General features: G+C 38.2%; 1 protein-coding gene across 1 annotated transcript in view; it reads left to right on the top strand.

The window, feature by feature from the left end:
* The window catches only part of THSD7B (thrombospondin type 1 domain containing 7B), a 1,129,969-nt gene that overhangs the window by 766,717 nt on the left and 344,400 nt on the right, over positions 1-18,852 (top strand). Inside the window, exon 13 of the mRNA XM_055123230.1 lies at positions 18,327-18,521. Coding sequence (XP_054979205.1) covers positions 18,327-18,521 — 195 coding nt within the window. The remainder of the gene's footprint in view (positions 1-18,326; positions 18,522-18,852) is intronic.

Below are 18,852 nucleotides of genomic sequence, written 5' to 3'. Positions count from 1 at the left end.
ATCAACAAATGGGCCTACATTAAACTAAAAAGCTTCTGCACCGCAAGAGATACAGTGACCAGAATACAAAGATTATCCACAGAATGGGAAAGGATATTTACACAATACCCATCAGATAAGGGGTTGATATCAATGGTATATAAAGCACTGGTTGAACTCTACAAGAAGAAAACATCCAACCCCATCAAAAAATGGGGCGAAGAAATGAACAGAAACTTTACCAAGGAAGAAATACGAATGGCCAAAAGGCACATGAAAAAGTGCTCTGCATCACTAATCATCAGAGAGATGCAGATCAAAACAACTTTGAGATACCACCTCACACCACAGAGACTAGCACACATCCAAAAGAACAAAAGCAACCGCTGTTGGAGAGGATGTGGGGAGAAAGGGACCCTTCTTCACTGCTGGTGGGAATGCCGACTGGTTCAGCCCTTCTGGAAAACAATTTGGACGACTCTCAAAAAATTAGATATTGAATTCCCATTTGACCCAGCAATACCACTGCTGGGAATATATCCCAGAGAGGCAAAAAAGTACAATCGAAACAACATCTGCACATGTATGTTCATCGCAGCACTGTTTACAATAGCCAGAATCTGGAAAAAACCCGAATGCCCCAGAACGGATGACTGGTTGAGGAAACTTTGGTACATCTATACAATGGAATACTATGCAGCTGTTAGAAAAAAGGAGGTCAAGAATTTTGTAGTCAAGTGGATGGGCATGAAAAGTTTCATGCTGAGTGAAATGAGTCAGAAAGAGAGAGACAGACATAGAAAGATTGCACTCATCTATGGTATATAGAATAACAGAGTGGGAGACTAACACTCAAGAACTGTAGAAATAAGTACCAGGAGGTTGACTCCATGGCTTCGAGGCTGGCCTCACGTTCCGGGGAAAGGGCAACTCAGAGAAGCGATCACCAACTACATTGTAGTCGAAGGCCATGTGGGGGAAGGGAGTTGCGGGCTGAATGAGGGCTAGAGACTGAGCACAGCGGCCACTCAACACCTTTATTGCAAACCACAACAGCTAATTAGAGAGAGAAAACAGAAGGGAATGCCTTGCCACAGTGGCAGGGTGGGGTGGGGGGGAGATGGGATTGGGGAGGGTGGGAGGGACACTGGGTTTACGGGTGGTGGAGAATGGGCACTGGTGAAGGGATGGGTTCCAAACTTTGTATGAGGGAAGTATAAGCACAAAAGTGTATAAATCTGTAACTGTACCCTCACGGTGATTCTCTAATTAAAAATAAATAAATTAAAAAAAAAGAGGCAGGTGATATGTTTATAAGAATAGTTGGATAATTTCTTACTTGCCAGGACTTTTTAAAGCATGGTGGGAAGTTAACTAGCTACCATGCAATGCTTACACTTTAAAATTTAAGTGTAAGTGGTTTATATATTGCTTTCTCACATGATATAAAAAAGTGATTTGTATATTTTATGAGCCCTCCTAAAGGGCAAAATGTGTTTTATTCTGTTAATCAGGTTATCTGCCTATATCCTCCAAATTATCATTCTTCAAAATTCTAATTTTGTTTTAAAATAACACCACTGGAAGGTTGTTATTTTGTCTTTTTATTAAGGGAAAATAGAATTGTAAAATTAAAATTTTCAGGTCAAAAACATGTGCAACTAATTGCATTAATGATAAAAATCTTAATTTTTTATTCATAGCCACACATTTTAAAGATGTAAATGGTTTGGGTACACGTTTTGGGAGAATAAATCCAGTTTAAGTTGATACCCAAGATATCTGGGAATACAGATTTTATTAATATAATTTCTATGGTGACTTCTGAGATATTTTTCTAAAATCATGTTTCTTTGAGATTTGGAATATTTAAATTTTCTGGCATCTGCAATGATATAAAAGTCACTCTACTAATTGTACAACTTTTATATTCACATAACTGTGTAACCAACACCACACTCTAATTCTGAAACAAAACGTTTCATAACCCCCTAAAGAAGAACAGTATCATTAGCAATAATTTCCCATCAGAATGTCTATAGTAAAAAAATCAAATGAAATTAATGGAAGTACTCTTAGGTGTTGTAAAAGCAGGAGGAGAACCACTGATGTATAAAATTTTGGTTGCATTATCTCCTCATATTCACTGTCATGCTTTAACTTTGAGTAATTGCTACTAAATATCTTCTGTATGTGGTTATTTATATCCACTCATAATGGTTTTCCATTCATACATGTTTTACTATGTCTTTATGAGAAAACGACTCAGAGGCAATCTAAATGGCTGAGAAGTGGCTTAAGAATGAAAAAAGTTAACATGATAGCATCTCTTTCCATTCACAGTATATACTTTGGTTGGCGGGGAGGGGGTGTGATTGGCCACATCCAACAGTACCCAGGGCTTACTCCTGGCTCCAAACTCAGGAATCACTCTGGGATTGCTCAGGGGACTATATGGGGTTCAAGGTCTCAGAACCAATTGGTCATATGCAAGGCAAGCACCCCACTTACTGCAATACCTTTCTGCAGTCCCCCAAATATATGCTTTTAATGTCTAGTTTCAGGGAGGGAATGATTGAAGATTAAGAATATTGTTCTTTCAAAAAAGAATGAGAGAAAGGGAAGGAGGGAGGGAGAAAGGAAGGAAGAAAGAAAGGAAGGGAGGGAGGAAGGAAGGAAGGAAGGAAGGAAGGAAGGAAGGAAGGAAGGAAGGAAGGAAGGAAGGAAGGAAGGAAGGAAGGAAGGAAGGAAGAGAAGAATATTGTACTTGCTTATTTGACTGGTTTACATCATGCTTAGAGAAGCTTTCTGGGATTCCAAACCTAGTTCAAGACCCCTCTGCCAGTCTGTTCCTGCAAATTTCTTCCTTCCTTCCTTCCTTCCTTCCTTCCTTCCTTCCTTCCTTCCTTCCTTCCTTCCTTCCTTCCTTCCTTCCTTCCTTCCTTCCTTCCTTCCTTCCTTCCTTCCTTCCTTCCTTCCTTCCTTCCTTCCTTCCTTCCTTCCTTCCTTCCTTCCTTCCTTCCTTGTGGGGGGGAGCAAGTGGTGTTCTTTAGGTCACAACCAGCAATGTTCAGGTGTTGCTCCTTGCTCTGCACTCAGGAATTACTCCTGGTCCCACAGAACCCAGGGAGTGCTCAGGGTAGTTCTAGAATCTCAGCACTGTTGGTACTATTACACCCAGGATTCAAGTCTCAGTTTTCCCAACTTGTATATATCCTAAACCTGCATTCATGGCTGTGTGACCTCTTATAGCCTAGTTCTCTCTCTCAGAGAATCTGGCAAGGTACAGAGCATCCTGCCCACACGGCAAAGCCTGACAAGCTCTCTGTGGTATTCAATACGCCAAATTGATGGTTCTCATTCCCCATACCCTGAAAGAGCCTCCAATGTGGCACCTCTGGGAAGAACAAGTAAAGAGAGGCTACTAAAATCTCAGGGCTAGGACAAATGGAGACGTTTCTGGCTCCCGCTCAAGCAAATTGATGATTAACAGAATGACAGTGATGCAGTGTTCAGGGAACCATATGTGCAAGGCGAATGTCCTCCCCTCTGGGCTACTGCTCAGGCCCACACTCAAATGTCATCTTAAGGCAACATTGCGTCCTACAGAAAAATAATTTAATAGTTTTGTTCTTTGGATTTAAGATTCTCCTTCACTCAACTTTTAGAAGGTTCTTGCTCTACTCATCTGAAATATTCTGGTTCTCTGATTTTCCCATGTAGTCCAATTGATGTTTCACACTTTATAATCCACTCCTGAAGGCCCCCAGCTGTTGCTAATCCCTTTGCTTCCTAAATTCCTGGATTACATGGTCACAATTTCTTAAGTTCCCTCTGGTATTTTTCATAACAGATTGGTAGGTTGACTTGAAGATTTCCCACATTCCTCTTCTGTGCTTCTCTCATGAATTATTAGCTCTTCTTATAATTTTTAGAATCTTATTATGAATTGAATTTTACTTTTTGTTTTCTTTTCTCCTGAAGATGTTTTTCATTTAGGGAGCAAATGCCTTAGAGCCCTTTATACATTTCTTGGTTAGCTGTGAACACAGAGAACTCCAGGGCTTAACAAATGCCTTGGAACAAAGTAAATGGGTATTTTCAATTGTGAGTTTCTAATCTTGTATTAGAATCTAAATAAGTGCTTCAAGGTTACCTAGGGACTAAGTACACATTATTAGCTTACTAAACATTTTTTTTATTTATTTGAAAAAAATTTTTTCTAAAAGGGCAACATTTATTGAGGATAATGTTTTAAACATAGAAAATGAGTTGTATCTCTCCATAAGCAAGTTTATAATTGGGCTCCTGCAGCCATACAGCTTCTCATATAGTACTTATGAGTCAATTAAAATGCCCTAACAAGCAATTATGGGTTTATTGTTTAATTTAGTTTCTGCAATTCATGCTGTTCCACTCAAAGGTTGCATGTATGCCTGTCAGCATGTAATAATAAGCACACACTTTTTTAAAACACTAATTTTGGAGAACATAACTTCCAAATACAGTGTTCTAACTTATGGCACTTTTTGCTGGTAGAGAAAATACAAAACAGAGATTAAAGTACATGGGTATTTGCTAAAATTGGCTCTTCAAGGCAATTTATTTGGATGATAGCAAGTAATAATATCCATGCTACTATTCACATCTGTTATAAAAATGGAATTGCTAGGACATCCATTAAATAAATTAGGATGAATGGCGTGGTGGTTGGTTCAGCACAAGTGATTGAAGAAAATGTGGAGGACCTGGACTGGATCCATTTGCAACAAAATTGACTTTGTTAAACTAGGTGCCATCAATTTTCAAGCCTGTGTTAGGTGACCAACTTTTCATGTTTCTTACTTGTTACAGAATTGCTTGGCTAAAGGGGCAAATGGAAAAGACAGAGTCATGTACTCTGAGGAAAAGGAAAAAACAAGTTTTTTAGCAAGTGCTGACTCAGCAGCAGCATCTCCAAAGGCTGAGCAAGCAGCACAAGACTCAAGCCACATATACACAGTCTTCAGCCCCAGTTTGAGGAATGCTCTGCACTAGTGGCTGACTAGAGGGAGTGAGCAGTTACTCATGACAAGGTTATATAACACACAAACATTCCAGGGTAATTTAATACAGAGATATGGTAAAAAACAGGCTCAGGAGTCAATCTACTTCTGATGTTGCTAAGTGAGCAAAACATGGCAAAATGGTAATGAGCAAAACATGGGACAGGATTCAAATCTCCCTTTACAGGAATCAAACCTCCCTTCATTAAAATGGGTATAGACCTCATAAGTGGGTGTGGTTATCAGGCTTCCCTGATACACTAATCTGACATTGTTCCACATCAGTGTCATCATCTATGGAAAGGATCAGAACATCGTACAGCCATTCTAGGCAAACATAAGTTGGGAAGACTCTATTCCAAATATCATCTGAATAAGCATAGTCATGTCTACTCTAACACCTACTCTTTGCTCTTGAGCATGGGGTGAACCTGAGATTGTTGGGGAAGGTGGCGTGGGGCACCGCCATGACTCACAATGGACAGTTCAAAGCATGTTCGCATAATAGAATTAACAAGACATGCTTGCTATTAAAGAAACCGTTTTGTCTTCTGTCTTCAAGATATTGAACTTCCTATTCCTTCTAGAAGTTTCCCCCTTAGTGGTAATTGGTAGAGGGTTAGGGAACATTGCTGCCAGACAGTGCACTACTATAGCCATTCTTCTCCCACCATGGCCTTCCCTCTCACAAGCAAAATCCTCAGGGAAGTCAGAATGCAGAAAATCTCACAGAAGTTCCTACACAATATAATGTCCATGTTTGCTCCTGCTGAAAAGAATTACAGGATCACAAATACTGAAGCAAGAAAGTTTTATTTAGGAAAAATGATATAGGAGGAACAAGATGTAAAAGAAATACGTTCTAGAATGAAGATGGATCTGCACAGAGAAAGAAAGGAGCATCATAAAGGAATCACACTCCCCCAAATTGGGATGCAGAAAACTCCCAAAAATAGAGTGCACCCCCAAAATTTAGAGAAAAATAAAAGGGTAGCCAGGCATGGGCAACTCCCAAGCAAATTGGAGTGTATTCACTTGCTTCTTTAAAGGTGTTTTAAATTTGTTTGTTTGGTTGGTGTTTTTTTTATTTGGGGGCCAAACCCAGTGGTACTCAGAGTTTACTGCTGGTTCTATGCTGAGGAATAACTCCTGATGGGCTCAGGGGACCATATGGGCTGCCAGGGATCTATCTGTGTCAGCTACATGAAAAGCAAGTGCCCTACTGGCCTACTATTGCCCCTGCATTTATAGAGTTTTTGCCCAAGAGGTCCTACCTTGAGGTCCTTTGACAGGATGTTATCAAAGAGAGATTCCCAATCATCCCTTGATGCCTCCTTGATGAAACTATGAAAGACTCAAGCTGGTTCTCTCACTTTGAATATCATCTCAAATTTAAGGGACCCATTCATATCCTCCTGTTTCTAATACTTCAATTTCATTATTTCATTGAGAATATTGCCCTTCCTTATTTTATGAAGCTCAGCATTAGAGCAAGGGGAGAAGAGAAAAATCATTTTGCTTTTATAAAGCTCAGGCTAACTCAATCCTATTGTCTGTCATTGAGATATACTCTTGTTCAGCATAGATCTAGATTTTATATTATGCTTGGTTATAAGTGAGAATTAAGTTTGTCTATTTTACCTGAAAACACAATACCATAGTGTAATAAAAGGGTTCTGAAGGTAACCTGGATGAACTAAAGGGAGGCAGCCAGAGAAGTTTTGGCGAATAATTAAAAATCAGCCAAAGAATTCAATGAGACAGACAAACTTGTGTGAATGAAGAATGGCCAAAGGAATGTATGAGCTGAATTCCATATTAGATATCAGAAAACTTCCTGGGCTAGCATGAAAATGTTGCAAAAGTCCCACTACTCTGTCCTAAAGAAGAAGAGGGCAGAAACCTTTATCAGAAATCTGTATTGGGGGCCGGAGCGATAGCACAGCGGGTAGGGCGTTTGCCTTGCACGCGGCCAAACCCGGGTTTGATCCCCGGCATCCCATATGGTCCCCCAAGCACCGCCAGGAGTAATTCCTGATTGCAAAGCCAGGAGCAACCCCTGAGCATCGCTGGGTGTGACCCAAAAAGAAAAAAAAAACAGAAATCTGTATTGATACATAAAAAGGAAGTGTGTCTCAAAGGATCATCCTCTAGGAGAAATTATTGATCATCCTGGCACCCACCAATCTGTTCCCTATCCTTCCTAAAAATACAGTTCCCTAATCTCTTTTCCTATTAAAAACTCTTCTTGTGATGATGGAAGCTGGAGGGTTGCTTTGAGGACATATATTCACCATGTAATTCTTTCATTTCTTTTTTTCCTCTTGTTTTTGTAGGGGGGTCAAATACCGGTTAGCTGAATGTAAACCAAATGCCCTACCCACTATGCTATTGATCTGGCCTTGGGAAGTTCTTTGTTAATTCATTTCTTAAATCTCTTAAATTTCTTAAATCCTTCTCAATTGATTGACTCTCAGGTGGCACCATAACCAACATTCATTCCCTGACTTCATGGTTATAAGACAGGGAATAGGAAAGTCCCAGTGATTCTGATTATTTGGAATCTCCTTTTATTCCTTCGACTTGGAGTTAATGAAGGAGGCCATATTCTTTTACTAGTGGATGAGGAAATTCCAATGATTAGCCAGAAAAAATGTGTGTGTGATAGATATTCAGGTAGTCTGAATAACAGTCAGATAGGCTGAATAACTATCTTGTCATATTTAATTCTAAAAACCTTTAAATATTTTACTTTACAAGACAAATGCAATTTTGCTGCCTTAATTAAGTTGAAAATCTAGAGCCTTGTGGCTCTAAATCTAAACCTTGTTTAGCCAGGTGGATCCAATGTAATTACAGTAGCCTTATGAAGAAGGGGGAGGAGTCAAGGTGAAGGAAGCAAAGCAAGTTGGGAAAAAAGTTTTAACACAGTTGACTCTGAAATGGAGAGAAAGACTAGGAGTGGGATGCAGACAGTCTCTGAACCTGGAAAGAGCAAACTAAGGGGTTCTTTCTAAAGGCAGCAGTTTTACTGACATCTCTGCATGAATCTGATAAAGCTGTTTTCAGATTTCACACTCCCTGGAAATGTAAGATAACATTGGTTGTTTTTTTTTGTTTTTTTTTTTTGTGTGTGTGTGTGTGTTTTCTTTTAAGCTACTAAGTTTGTGGTAATTTGTTACTCGGGAAACTGGCAAACAATGTCCTGTAAAACATTAGTGTTTTCCGAACAAAAAAAAAAGTTTCAGTTTATTTTTATACTAAAGGACCATTGGAATGGAATATTTCAACATTTCTACGTTTTCTGATGTACTACTAAGAAAGGGAATAACGTAAATTGCTTTACCAACTAATTTAATTGTTGGAGTGAAGAAGCTTTACTGATAATACAGTGGTTGAGGCACTTGCCTTGTTGGAGACCAAGCCTGACTTTGATCCCTAGAACTACTTATGGTTCCCTGAGGACTATCAGGAATGATCCCTGGGGGCAGAGTCAGAAATAAGCTGTGAGCCATGTCAGATGTAGTCTGAATATGATAAACCAAATATCTATCCTGTCATCCTTAATTCTGATAACCTTTAAATATCTTTTCAAGACAAATGCAATTTTGCAGTCTTCATTAAGTTGAAATAAACCCAAGGTGTGGGAATCAGGTGGCAGAAGAGCTGATTATCTTTAAACTTAGCAAGAAGCAGCAAGCCTCCTATACCTAAAACAGAGCCCTTCTTAGACCTTTTTTTTATCTCCATACCTGGCTACAATTGAGGATATCTCCACGCCTATGCCCTCCCCTACACTTCCCATCTAAATTCCTCTCAATACTCATGGTTCTGTAATTTATTGTGCAAGTGTTCCTGAGCCAGGCTCAAGAAACTGAAAGGCCTCTTCCCTGAGTTTCACCTGAGGAAAGGCTGCATGACCTGAGGTGATCTCTGACTCTGGCTTGAACTTTAGTGACTGATGACAGTGCCTCACCCAAGTGCCAAGGAGTCCCTACTGGTATGGAATCCCAGTGGGAGTGAGAAAAGAAGCGGACTGGTCAGAGACCCGAAGCTGGACTATTGGTCCCTGTGCTGCCATTGTCTGCACAGTGGTCTGGGAGAGGCAGCAGGGATTTGAGGACCTCAGAGAGTTTTTTTCAGGCGAGAGAAACTGTCCTCCTCATCCCTCCCAGGTAACCCCCAGGCTCCATTTGGTTGTCTTAATATGATTGGCCTGGGTCCCTGGCACTGTCAATCTGGAGCCCAGGACCCAGGGAATCAAAGAACTTGATTTTGATTGTAAAACCCGGGCAGTGTTTTATAACTCAGGGACCCATTGTTTCCCAAGGACTCCAAAATAGTCCACAGGGACCACTGTTGAAAATTTTGTAAAAGGAGTGCCAAAATATTGTGAGGCAACCTGCAAAATGGGGGGGAGGAGTGGTAGGAGGGTCCATGGGAAGTAAACAGAACTGGAAGTCAGTCAGAAAATGTTTGAAAGATTCTTTTAGAGAAACATTGCTTTACAGTCAGAAGAGACAGATGCAAGAGGTCTTAATCCAGCTACACCACCCCATGCCCTCTGCCAGCCACACTGGGAGAATGAAGTCCTGTATGAGACAGAGTCTATATAGAAAAGCAAAGAGATTTATTGTACACATAAAGGGATTTATGTATACATCCTGTTGTGGGGTCAGGAGATTTTAATGGAGAGTCTTGCTGGGTTTTGGGATAGGGAATTTAATGGGTGAGCTGACTAAATCATGGAATATTCATAGTCTAATGAACTATAATATTTGGCATGTATTACATGCATGTATGAAAATATCAGACTTGCTGATATGTCAGTTTTCTTTTTAGCATGCACGTATGTCTCCAGGAGACATATGAGATCTATTTTGACCTTTTGCGGTGATATTAGGGTTGGAGATGTGGGAAACGTCCTGTTAAGAGGTTTTTTACCTCTCAGTAATTTTCGACATCACCTCTCCTACCTTGCTGCCACATTCTAATCTGAAATTATAAATGCTCTCAGAATATTTATTGAAACCTCACATTTCAAGTTAATGTAAAGATGTTTGTGTCAAAGTAGGAGAGTGGAATTGATCTCTTATTTATCAGTTGTCATAGAATGCTTGTCCATGGACAGGTACTGGTCCGCAGATGTAGAAGCAGATTAAATGTACATCATTTAATCTACTGCCTTGGTTTTCATTTCCTGTTTCAGGACCAGTATGCATGCCAATTGCTGTCCATAAATGTAAATATGTTGAACAACAGAGTGAAATAACTTATACCTCTTTAACTGCTTTTCTGTTCTAATGCTGGTTCCCTCATAATGTAAGGGAAAGATTTGCATAGTGACAATAAGTGACCTTGCTACACAGAAATGGGACATGTATTAGTCTTCATACATACACACACAAGGCCTCTAAGAGCAATGGTGGGAAGTAGTATGTCTTGTAGCAGATATGTTCTGAACATTTTGCCTGGAGCCATGTTGCACCAAGTCCTGGATGAGCTTTATTATGCTGTTATCCCTGAATATTTTTTATTCTTCATTCCTCATCTCTTCCAGGAAAATTCCTATGATGCTCAGGGACTGAGGGTCAAACCCTATGCTCATGTGTGATCCTACATGTAGAGACATCTTATTTCTATGTCTGTTTAGTATATTCCACATTACCGGTGTCATGAACACTGAATTTTATATGAACTGAACAATTACTTGAGGTAAAGTAGTACAAGATTTCAGGGTAGCAATATAGCTCTTCTACCTTTCTAGAATGCAACCCTCATATTCTGAAAACCATAACCTCACAGAAAAAAATTCTTCCTACCATGTCTTGTCTACTATTAAGGTTGAATTTTGGTCACAAACAACTTTGGGATAGTAGTTTGCTGTCCCTGGTAAAGGTTATGATAATTTATAGATTTGAAATAGACATGAATGTCTATTTAGTCTTCTAAGGAAGAATAATAGCATTTCCTGTCACAAGGTTAGCAACCTCTGATCTCTTTATATCATAACTGAAAAGTAAACAAATTTGTCACACGTCTATCAGTTTATATGTGGTAGGGGAACTTGTATTTTAGCCTTTTTATGTTTGATTATCCCACAATAAAAGACCTTTAATTTAAAAAAATTAACAGAGACACACTGAGAATGCATAAAAACCCTTACTTTGATTTGCTTTGATAAGTTAACTAACTTCTATTTCATATAGGCATTTTTTCTGTGCTGCTACAATAGAAAAGAGGGATGAGACAAGAGGTAGTCTGGTAGTCATAAAGGGGGCAAAGGTCAGAAGCTTTGGACTCCAAGGGGTTATGGAGGGAAGATCTCTATACCTATACCACTAGAGCCCACATTTGTATAAGCAAGGGAACAAAACAACAAAAATTAAATTAAAAAAATGTGTCAGAGTTGGGATAAAAACTGGTAATATTTGTGGATGGGTGTGGACACTGCTAATAGGATTAAAGTTGGAATATTATATGTGTGAAACCTTCTGTCAACAAATTTTTAATTAGGGTACTTAAATAAAAACATTTTAATTGCAAATAGAATCAGTAGAGGAAAGTAAATAGTAACTCATTTTGATGGTTCTCACTCAAGAATGATCTACAGGGTAGTTAAGAGAAAGATAAAGTAAAATTAAGTTCAGCTCTGTGTTGTCTGCATGTGTTGTGTTGTGTGCATGTTCATGCCTGTGAAACATGAACCCTGGCTTTAGATATTTGTGCAGGGTTTCAGGTCACCCTACCACATCCACTGGCTAAGGAACTGTAGTCTTAGTATTCCTATCTAAACATTTTAGCTCACACACACACTTCTCCAGCTTCTCTTAACCAAGAAGACTCACTGTCCCATCAGAAACTCTGAGAGATTATTATCTAATGTTAATTTAAGGTAGCTATAATTCACATAATATAGAGTAATGAGACCATTTGGGACTATTTGAATCAGTTTTACTTTGGAGGATAATTTTCTCCCAGTAAATACAACAATATTTGAAGTGTCATAAATGAAATATAACTATTGCATTACTATTACTCTTGAACTACCATTCTTAAACAATTCAGACCAAGTAGATATATTTGAGACAGGTCAATAATGAATATTTAAACTTTTCCTCATGAAAAGACCTTTCCCATTAGTATAGTAGAGTACTTTATATACTTAAAGAGATATTTTCTGTTAGTTGTGTCTTGTTATAATTCAAATGCCTCAGTACTGAACACTCAACTCAATAGCAACATCTGACCAAAAACATTACTTTCCTGTTATTTATTTAAATACACACAAAACTTTTCCTGTATTTTCATTTTCATTCAAACCTAACTACCACCTTCTCCTGTCTCTAGTTTTTCCCCATTGGTTATCACCATTAGGGAACTTCCAAAATGGAATTTACATTGTCTTTATTTATCATTTTCACTTTGATAACTCCCAGAAACCAGATTATATATTTATATGAATGTATCACACAATATGTTTATATTTTTTCTTAGTGAATAAATGATTGGATAGAATGTGTAATGAATTTTTCAAGTTCATTAATGAAAAATAAGGTAGAATATGTAAGCAATAAATATCAAGCTATATAAGAAGTCAATATCTAGACTACCATGTTGCTGAAGAGCATAACCTAAAAATTCTGAGCCTAGGACATAAGAAAATTTTCTTCCTCTTATATCCCCTCCTCTCATCAAGAATTCAAATGGTTCTAATGGTCAGAGTAGATTTGACAATTATTCAAGTCTTAGTTGTTAAAATTAGAGTCTCGAAAAAATCTGAAAACCCTAATGCTGGCCTACAGTTGTTGCATAATCTGCCATGTGTTGGTTGCCATTCATCATTAATAGACATTGAAAATATACAGCAACGCTTGTCAAACTCTAGGTTATAGATTTGGATCAGTCTGTGGTCCTTAGACACCCCATTGTCTCTGATTACTTTTCTCCATCAATTTGGAAGTGATAATCTGATTTTATCTATATTAACACTTTCAGTGAAAATGTTTTGAATATATCTGCTACAGTGGTTGAATAATGATGATTGTAAACATGTAAGCTCAAGCAAAATTTCAGTCAGTGCCATCTGTACATTTACATTTAGATTGTGGGATAGCCATAGAACAAATGAGTATGGAGAACAAGAGTGTAAGCAGGCTAGGAGAACTATGAGTCTGTCTGAATATATATAAGCAAATATGAAATATAATCGCTGATACTGCTTACTGAGCTCTATTTTAAGACACTTAAGAATTCTGATTGTTACATATAACATACATTTTATATACAATATATATTAATATGGGCTGGACCGATAATACAGCGGGTAGTACATTTGCCTTGCACACAGCCGACCCGGCTTGGATTCCTCTCTCCCTCTCTGAGAGTCCAGCAAGCTACTGAGAGTATCCCACCTGCATGGCAGAGCCTGGCAAGCTATCTGTGGCATATTCTATATGCCAAAAACAGTAACAACAAGTCTCACAATGGAGACAGTACTGGTGCCCGCTGGAGCAAAACTATGAACAATGGGATGACAGTGCTACAGTGCTACAGTGCACATTAATATACACATTTTTAATTTTTTAACTTTTTTAATTGAGTTACCATGAGACACACGGTTACAAACTGTGATTATATTTTGCTGAAAACCAGTCATGAACAACTTTGTAACTATATACATTTAAATTCAAAACAAGGATACAAATAATCCACTTATACAAGTTCCATATATTTTCTGTTTCATAAGTGGTTGTAAATTCTATCATATGCTCACGAATCACGAATCACAAAATCCCATTAATCATTGATTTCTCAAGTGGGCTTAGCAACCTCTCCATTCATTCTTTCCCTGAGATCTTAGAAGTCTCTCTTGAGTCTCTCCTTCGCAATGATGTCCCATTGGAGGCTCTTTCCGGGTCAGGGGAATGAGATTCAGCTTGTTATTGGATTTAGCATATGAATACACCATGGAAAGCTTGCAAGGCTGTCCCATGTGGACAGGAAACTCAGAAGCTTGCCAGTTTCTCCCAGAGGGAGAAGTAGGCTACAAGATACAAGCCGCTTTGCAGCTGTGTGCTTCTAGGAGCTTGCTTTTAAGTCTCTCTCTGGATGTTGGCCGTTGATGGGATTACATACACCTGGGTTCCTCTGCTGGTACCTTCATGCATGAGGCCCATCCGAATGTGTGGAGAGGGGCCTTGAGCATGGCTGTAGCTAGGTTCTGGTGGTCTTTGGCCACCGGGAGCTCTGCTCAGGGTGGGGAGGGAAGCTGGAGCCCATCCCCTCCAAGGGGCCCCGGGGAAGACACCCAGGCGTGCGGGGCAAGAGACTCTCTATATCATATGCTATAGTGATTATTTAATTTCTCATGCTATTATTAATGTGACAATAAAGTGTTCATAAATCTATAACTTTCAAATAATACTTATTGAAAATAAATTGAAATGGAATATTTTAAAAGATCATTAGAAAAAATTTCTCAGATGCACATACAAGGAAATTTAAATATTAAATGCCACCTATTTTTGGTTTTTCACACCTTTTTATTAGGGACGGTCTTTTCATATATATTGCTCAAAAATTCACATATATTGCTCAAGGAACCCTTGGGCCACTCTCAAAGATACCCAGCTTACCAGGGGTGGATGGTACAATACAAAGAATTTGTACTATGGTGCTTTTTAGGCCTAACAATACTTGGAGGCCACCAAGACTATATCTGTTGGTGCTATGTGGACCATTCATAGCCAAAGATCAGGCTCTGTGTTTTTGCATGCAAGGTCCCTTATCTCTTGTTTCCCTGGACCCAAATAGCAATGCTTACAGCTGGAAGAATAGATCAATGGATTAGTTCATGCATTGCATGCAGGGGGACCACGTTCCCCTAGTATCCTATGGTTCCATCCTCCCTTCCTCCCAACAACTTTCAGGAGTAATCCCCCCAGTATCACTAAGTGTGGCCACAAAACAAATATATATATATATGCATATATATATACATTCATGTTTTAATATTGGCAGCACATCATGTTCACAGAAAGTAACTTGGAAAGAAAAAGAAAAATGTACCCTAAATTTCAGCAATCTCTTTTCTAAACCTACAATTCAAATCACATTTGCTTGTACCCTTCTTAAGATAAAGTGTTTTGCTATGTTCATCATTAATGGCTGTAATAACCAAAGTAAAGAAAATGCACGTAATGTTGGCTTGTTGTAGAGTAGATTTTGTTCTTAGGATGTAGATTAAAACAAAACAAATTATTTGAAGTGAATGAATTTATTTGAGTATATTTGAATGAATAGAAATTGAGTGTATACCCATCTGCCACAGAGCAGATGTACATGGGAAGAACCATGTGTACATCAATTGTGATCATGGCTATTTCCATATTTTAAGGCAGTAGAAAGTATTTATGTCGGCCAATTTAAAATAAAAGTTTTGGGATTCTGGGGAACATTTTCTGTTTTGCTCAGAATAAAATAATGAATTCCAAATGTAAGAAGATCAAGCAATAAAAAAGGGGGCCTACACATATTTCACCTATGTTTTCAAAGTTCATATGCAGTTATAATATGGGACCTTACCTGGCTGTGCTTGTCCTTCTTAGAGAGTCTGGCATGCTACCGAGAGTATCCTGCCCACACGGCAGAGCCTGGCAATACCCGTGCCATATCCCTTGCCAGTACCCATGCCAATTGCATACCCAATACCCGTGGCATATTTGATATGCCAAAAACAGTAACAATAAGTCTCACAATGGAGATGTTACTGGTGCCTGCTCGAAAAAATTGATGAACAAGGGGATGACAGTGCTACTTGGATGTGCTCAGGACTTATCCTATCTCTGTGCTCAGGGATCACTCCTGGTCATGCTTAGGGGATAAATGCTGTGCTGGAGATTAGCTCTCCAGCTCAGTTTGTTTTGTTTTGATTTGCTTTTACATTGATCATAGGCTGCTATCCTTATTCTTGTTAACTTGATAGATTTTTAAATAATTATCATTAAGATGACTTTATCTAATCAAATAGTTATAAATGCATAGCATATAAAAGATGCTGTGTTAAACTTACTTGGGCCTTAAAAATAAGGTTAGCTGAGTCGAACACCTTGTCCAGTAACAGTGGTAACTAAATCTTAAAACATCTGAAGAGTCTCTTATTTTGTCAAAACAGCAAAAGCCTGACTCAATTGGGCCATCTGGAGCATGTAAATATGAAGATAAAGTTTCTGGACTTTCTGCCTTAGAGTGCCTGATACAATAGGTTTAAATTAATGTCATACAATAGTGGTATTCACTTTGACAGCAAATGATTAGCTTTCAGTTAGAAAATTTGTATTTTTGAACATCTTTAGTAAGTTTTGGCTTTCAGAAATTGACAGTATGTTCAGTGTGTGTGTGTGTGTGTGTGTGTGTGTCTGTTTGTGTGTGTGTGTAATGGGTAGCATTTGAGGAGACTTAAAAAATATTATAGAAAACAAGATTCATTCTTATACTCAGACAACAATGATCTAATCCCAAAAGTCAATAGTACTAAGTTGAGAAATGTTAGTTGAAATAAGTGTATTTCTTAAGAAATTTAATAATTAGGATAAAAACTGAAATTAAAAGTATGCATGATGACATTCATATTTTTAATTTTTTATTTTATAAAGTAGTTCACAATATTTGATTATATTTAATATGCAAATACCAAGCCCACCACCATTACACATTCCCACCACCAAATTGGGGTTTTAGATCCTAAACCCCAGTCCCTGTCCCAAAGCACAACCAAAATAATTTATTTTGTATTTTCTGTTATGAAAAAACCTCTGAAAATGATACAAAAGTTTCCATATAGGAAACAGTGTAAATATTGTTCTATTTTGGCAGAAGCCATTAAGACATTCTCTAGGATATCAGTAACATGTTGTTAAAGGTTGAGTGATGTGAGCTTTTGTATATATATATATATATATCTCAAAATATGTATATATGCTTATATATATGTCTCAATGATTTGTTGACTACTATTTGAACCCCAATAAATGTGGTATTGTACTTATAAAAATGGATAGGGAGTGTCTTATGATGTGTCACACCGGCACAAATGTGGCTGTATGGTCTTCAAATACGTTCCATATGCCACATTCATAATTAAGTAAAATAAATATTAGTTAAAAATTGGAAATAAATTATAAATGATTTGCCTCATAATAATTAGCTATGTTATTAAATGAGAAAAATTTTATTTAAATAAAAATATAAGAAATATTTAAGTGCTATTGATATGTTGGTAATCAAAATTTGTTTTGACAGGCTTCGCCAATAATTAGGGAAATTATTTCATCTTTAACATATTGAATTGTTAAGAAAAATGTGTATGGCAGGAATTGCTTCTTAAATACTTACTGACATAAGAAATAAGATCACTGACATAATTTCTGCTTAAGCAACAACAACAACAACAAAATAAACCTGAAATCTAAAAAGAGTTATTACCATGCTTTGAAAGTGTTCCTTTCAGTCCTCATACTGCATTCTCAGATTCTTCCATCCTTGTTTTATGCTCCTCATAAAGTTCATATTAGTTGAAGCTCATCCAGAGACATCTTCATGTGAAAATTAATTAGTAGAAGTTTTGTTTTCCTCTTTTACTGCTATCAGTGCTGAATTTTAATTGATAAACCCATTTAGGTTCTCAAATACCTCTAATTACAATAAGCATTTCAGTTTTAGAGAAAAATAAGGTTAGCTGAGTCGAACACCTTGTCCAGTAACAGTGGTAACTAAATCTTAAAACATCTGAAGAGTCTCTTGCCGGAGTCCAGCTCCGGCATGAAGACCACCGACTCAGAGATGATGCATTGACCAGCAGCTATCGAGGCTGAAGGCCCCGTTTATTCTCAAGCAAGCAGTTTTATATTATTTGCATACCTTGGCCCAGGCATGTAGCCAAGTCAAAAGATGTTCTCATGGGTTAGACATAATTTGTGTTTGTCTCAAGATGTTCTCATTAAAAATACCAAGTCAAATTATTCCCAAGGTTACTTAGAGCACGAGAAGTATGTACGTGCAAGATGTGTCCTGCTTATCTTGCTGGTAGGTTTTACCTTCAAGGCCCCTCTTTCAAGAGGCCCTCTGCACAGGACTCTCCCAAGCCCCCAGTGCAGGTCATACAAAGTTCATTGTCCCACGCTGGTCTCTAGTCTCTAGTCTATGTGCTCCAAGCAATCCCACTACAGTCTCTTATTTTGTCAAAACAGCAAAAGCCTGACTCAATTCAATAATAAAGAATCTATGCTTTTCTAATTTTAGTTGTCTCGTGTGTCTCTGATGATAACCAGTCAGCAGAAATAATGGAATGCCTCAAGCAGACAAAAGGCATGCCTCCTGTTGTGCAAGAATGCATGGTCTCATGTCAAGAAGACTGTACCTTCACTGCTTGGTCCAAGTTTACATCCTGTTCTACAAACTGTGAAACAACCCGAAGTAGAAAACGACAGCTAACAGGTAGGAAGTGAATCTATCATTAGGCTTCAGACAAATGATGTACTTCTTACCTCCTCAGCAACACAGAAGTGCCAGGAAATTAGGATCAAGTCTCTCCTTCTTCCCTCTACTTCCATTGTGTAGTTGAAGTAGAGGAAAGGTCCTGAAACAGTTAATTCTCCCTATAACAGTATAAATAATTAATGCAGTCGCACAGTGGGTAGGGTGTTTGCCTTGCACGTGGCAGACCCAAGTTCAATTCCTCTGTTTCTCTAGGAGAGCCTGGCAAGCTACCAAGAGTATCACACCCGCACAGCAGAGTCTGGCAAGTTCCTCATGGCATATTCAATAT

The sequence above is a fragment of the Sorex araneus genome, chromosome X (genome assembly GCF_027595985.1).
Source record: "Sorex araneus isolate mSorAra2 chromosome X, mSorAra2.pri, whole genome shotgun sequence".
NCBI classification, from domain to species: Eukaryota; Metazoa; Chordata; class Mammalia; order Eulipotyphla; family Soricidae; genus Sorex; species Sorex araneus.
The sequence above is the reverse complement of the archived record's forward strand: the minus strand, read 5'-3'. Positions and strand labels throughout refer to the sequence as shown.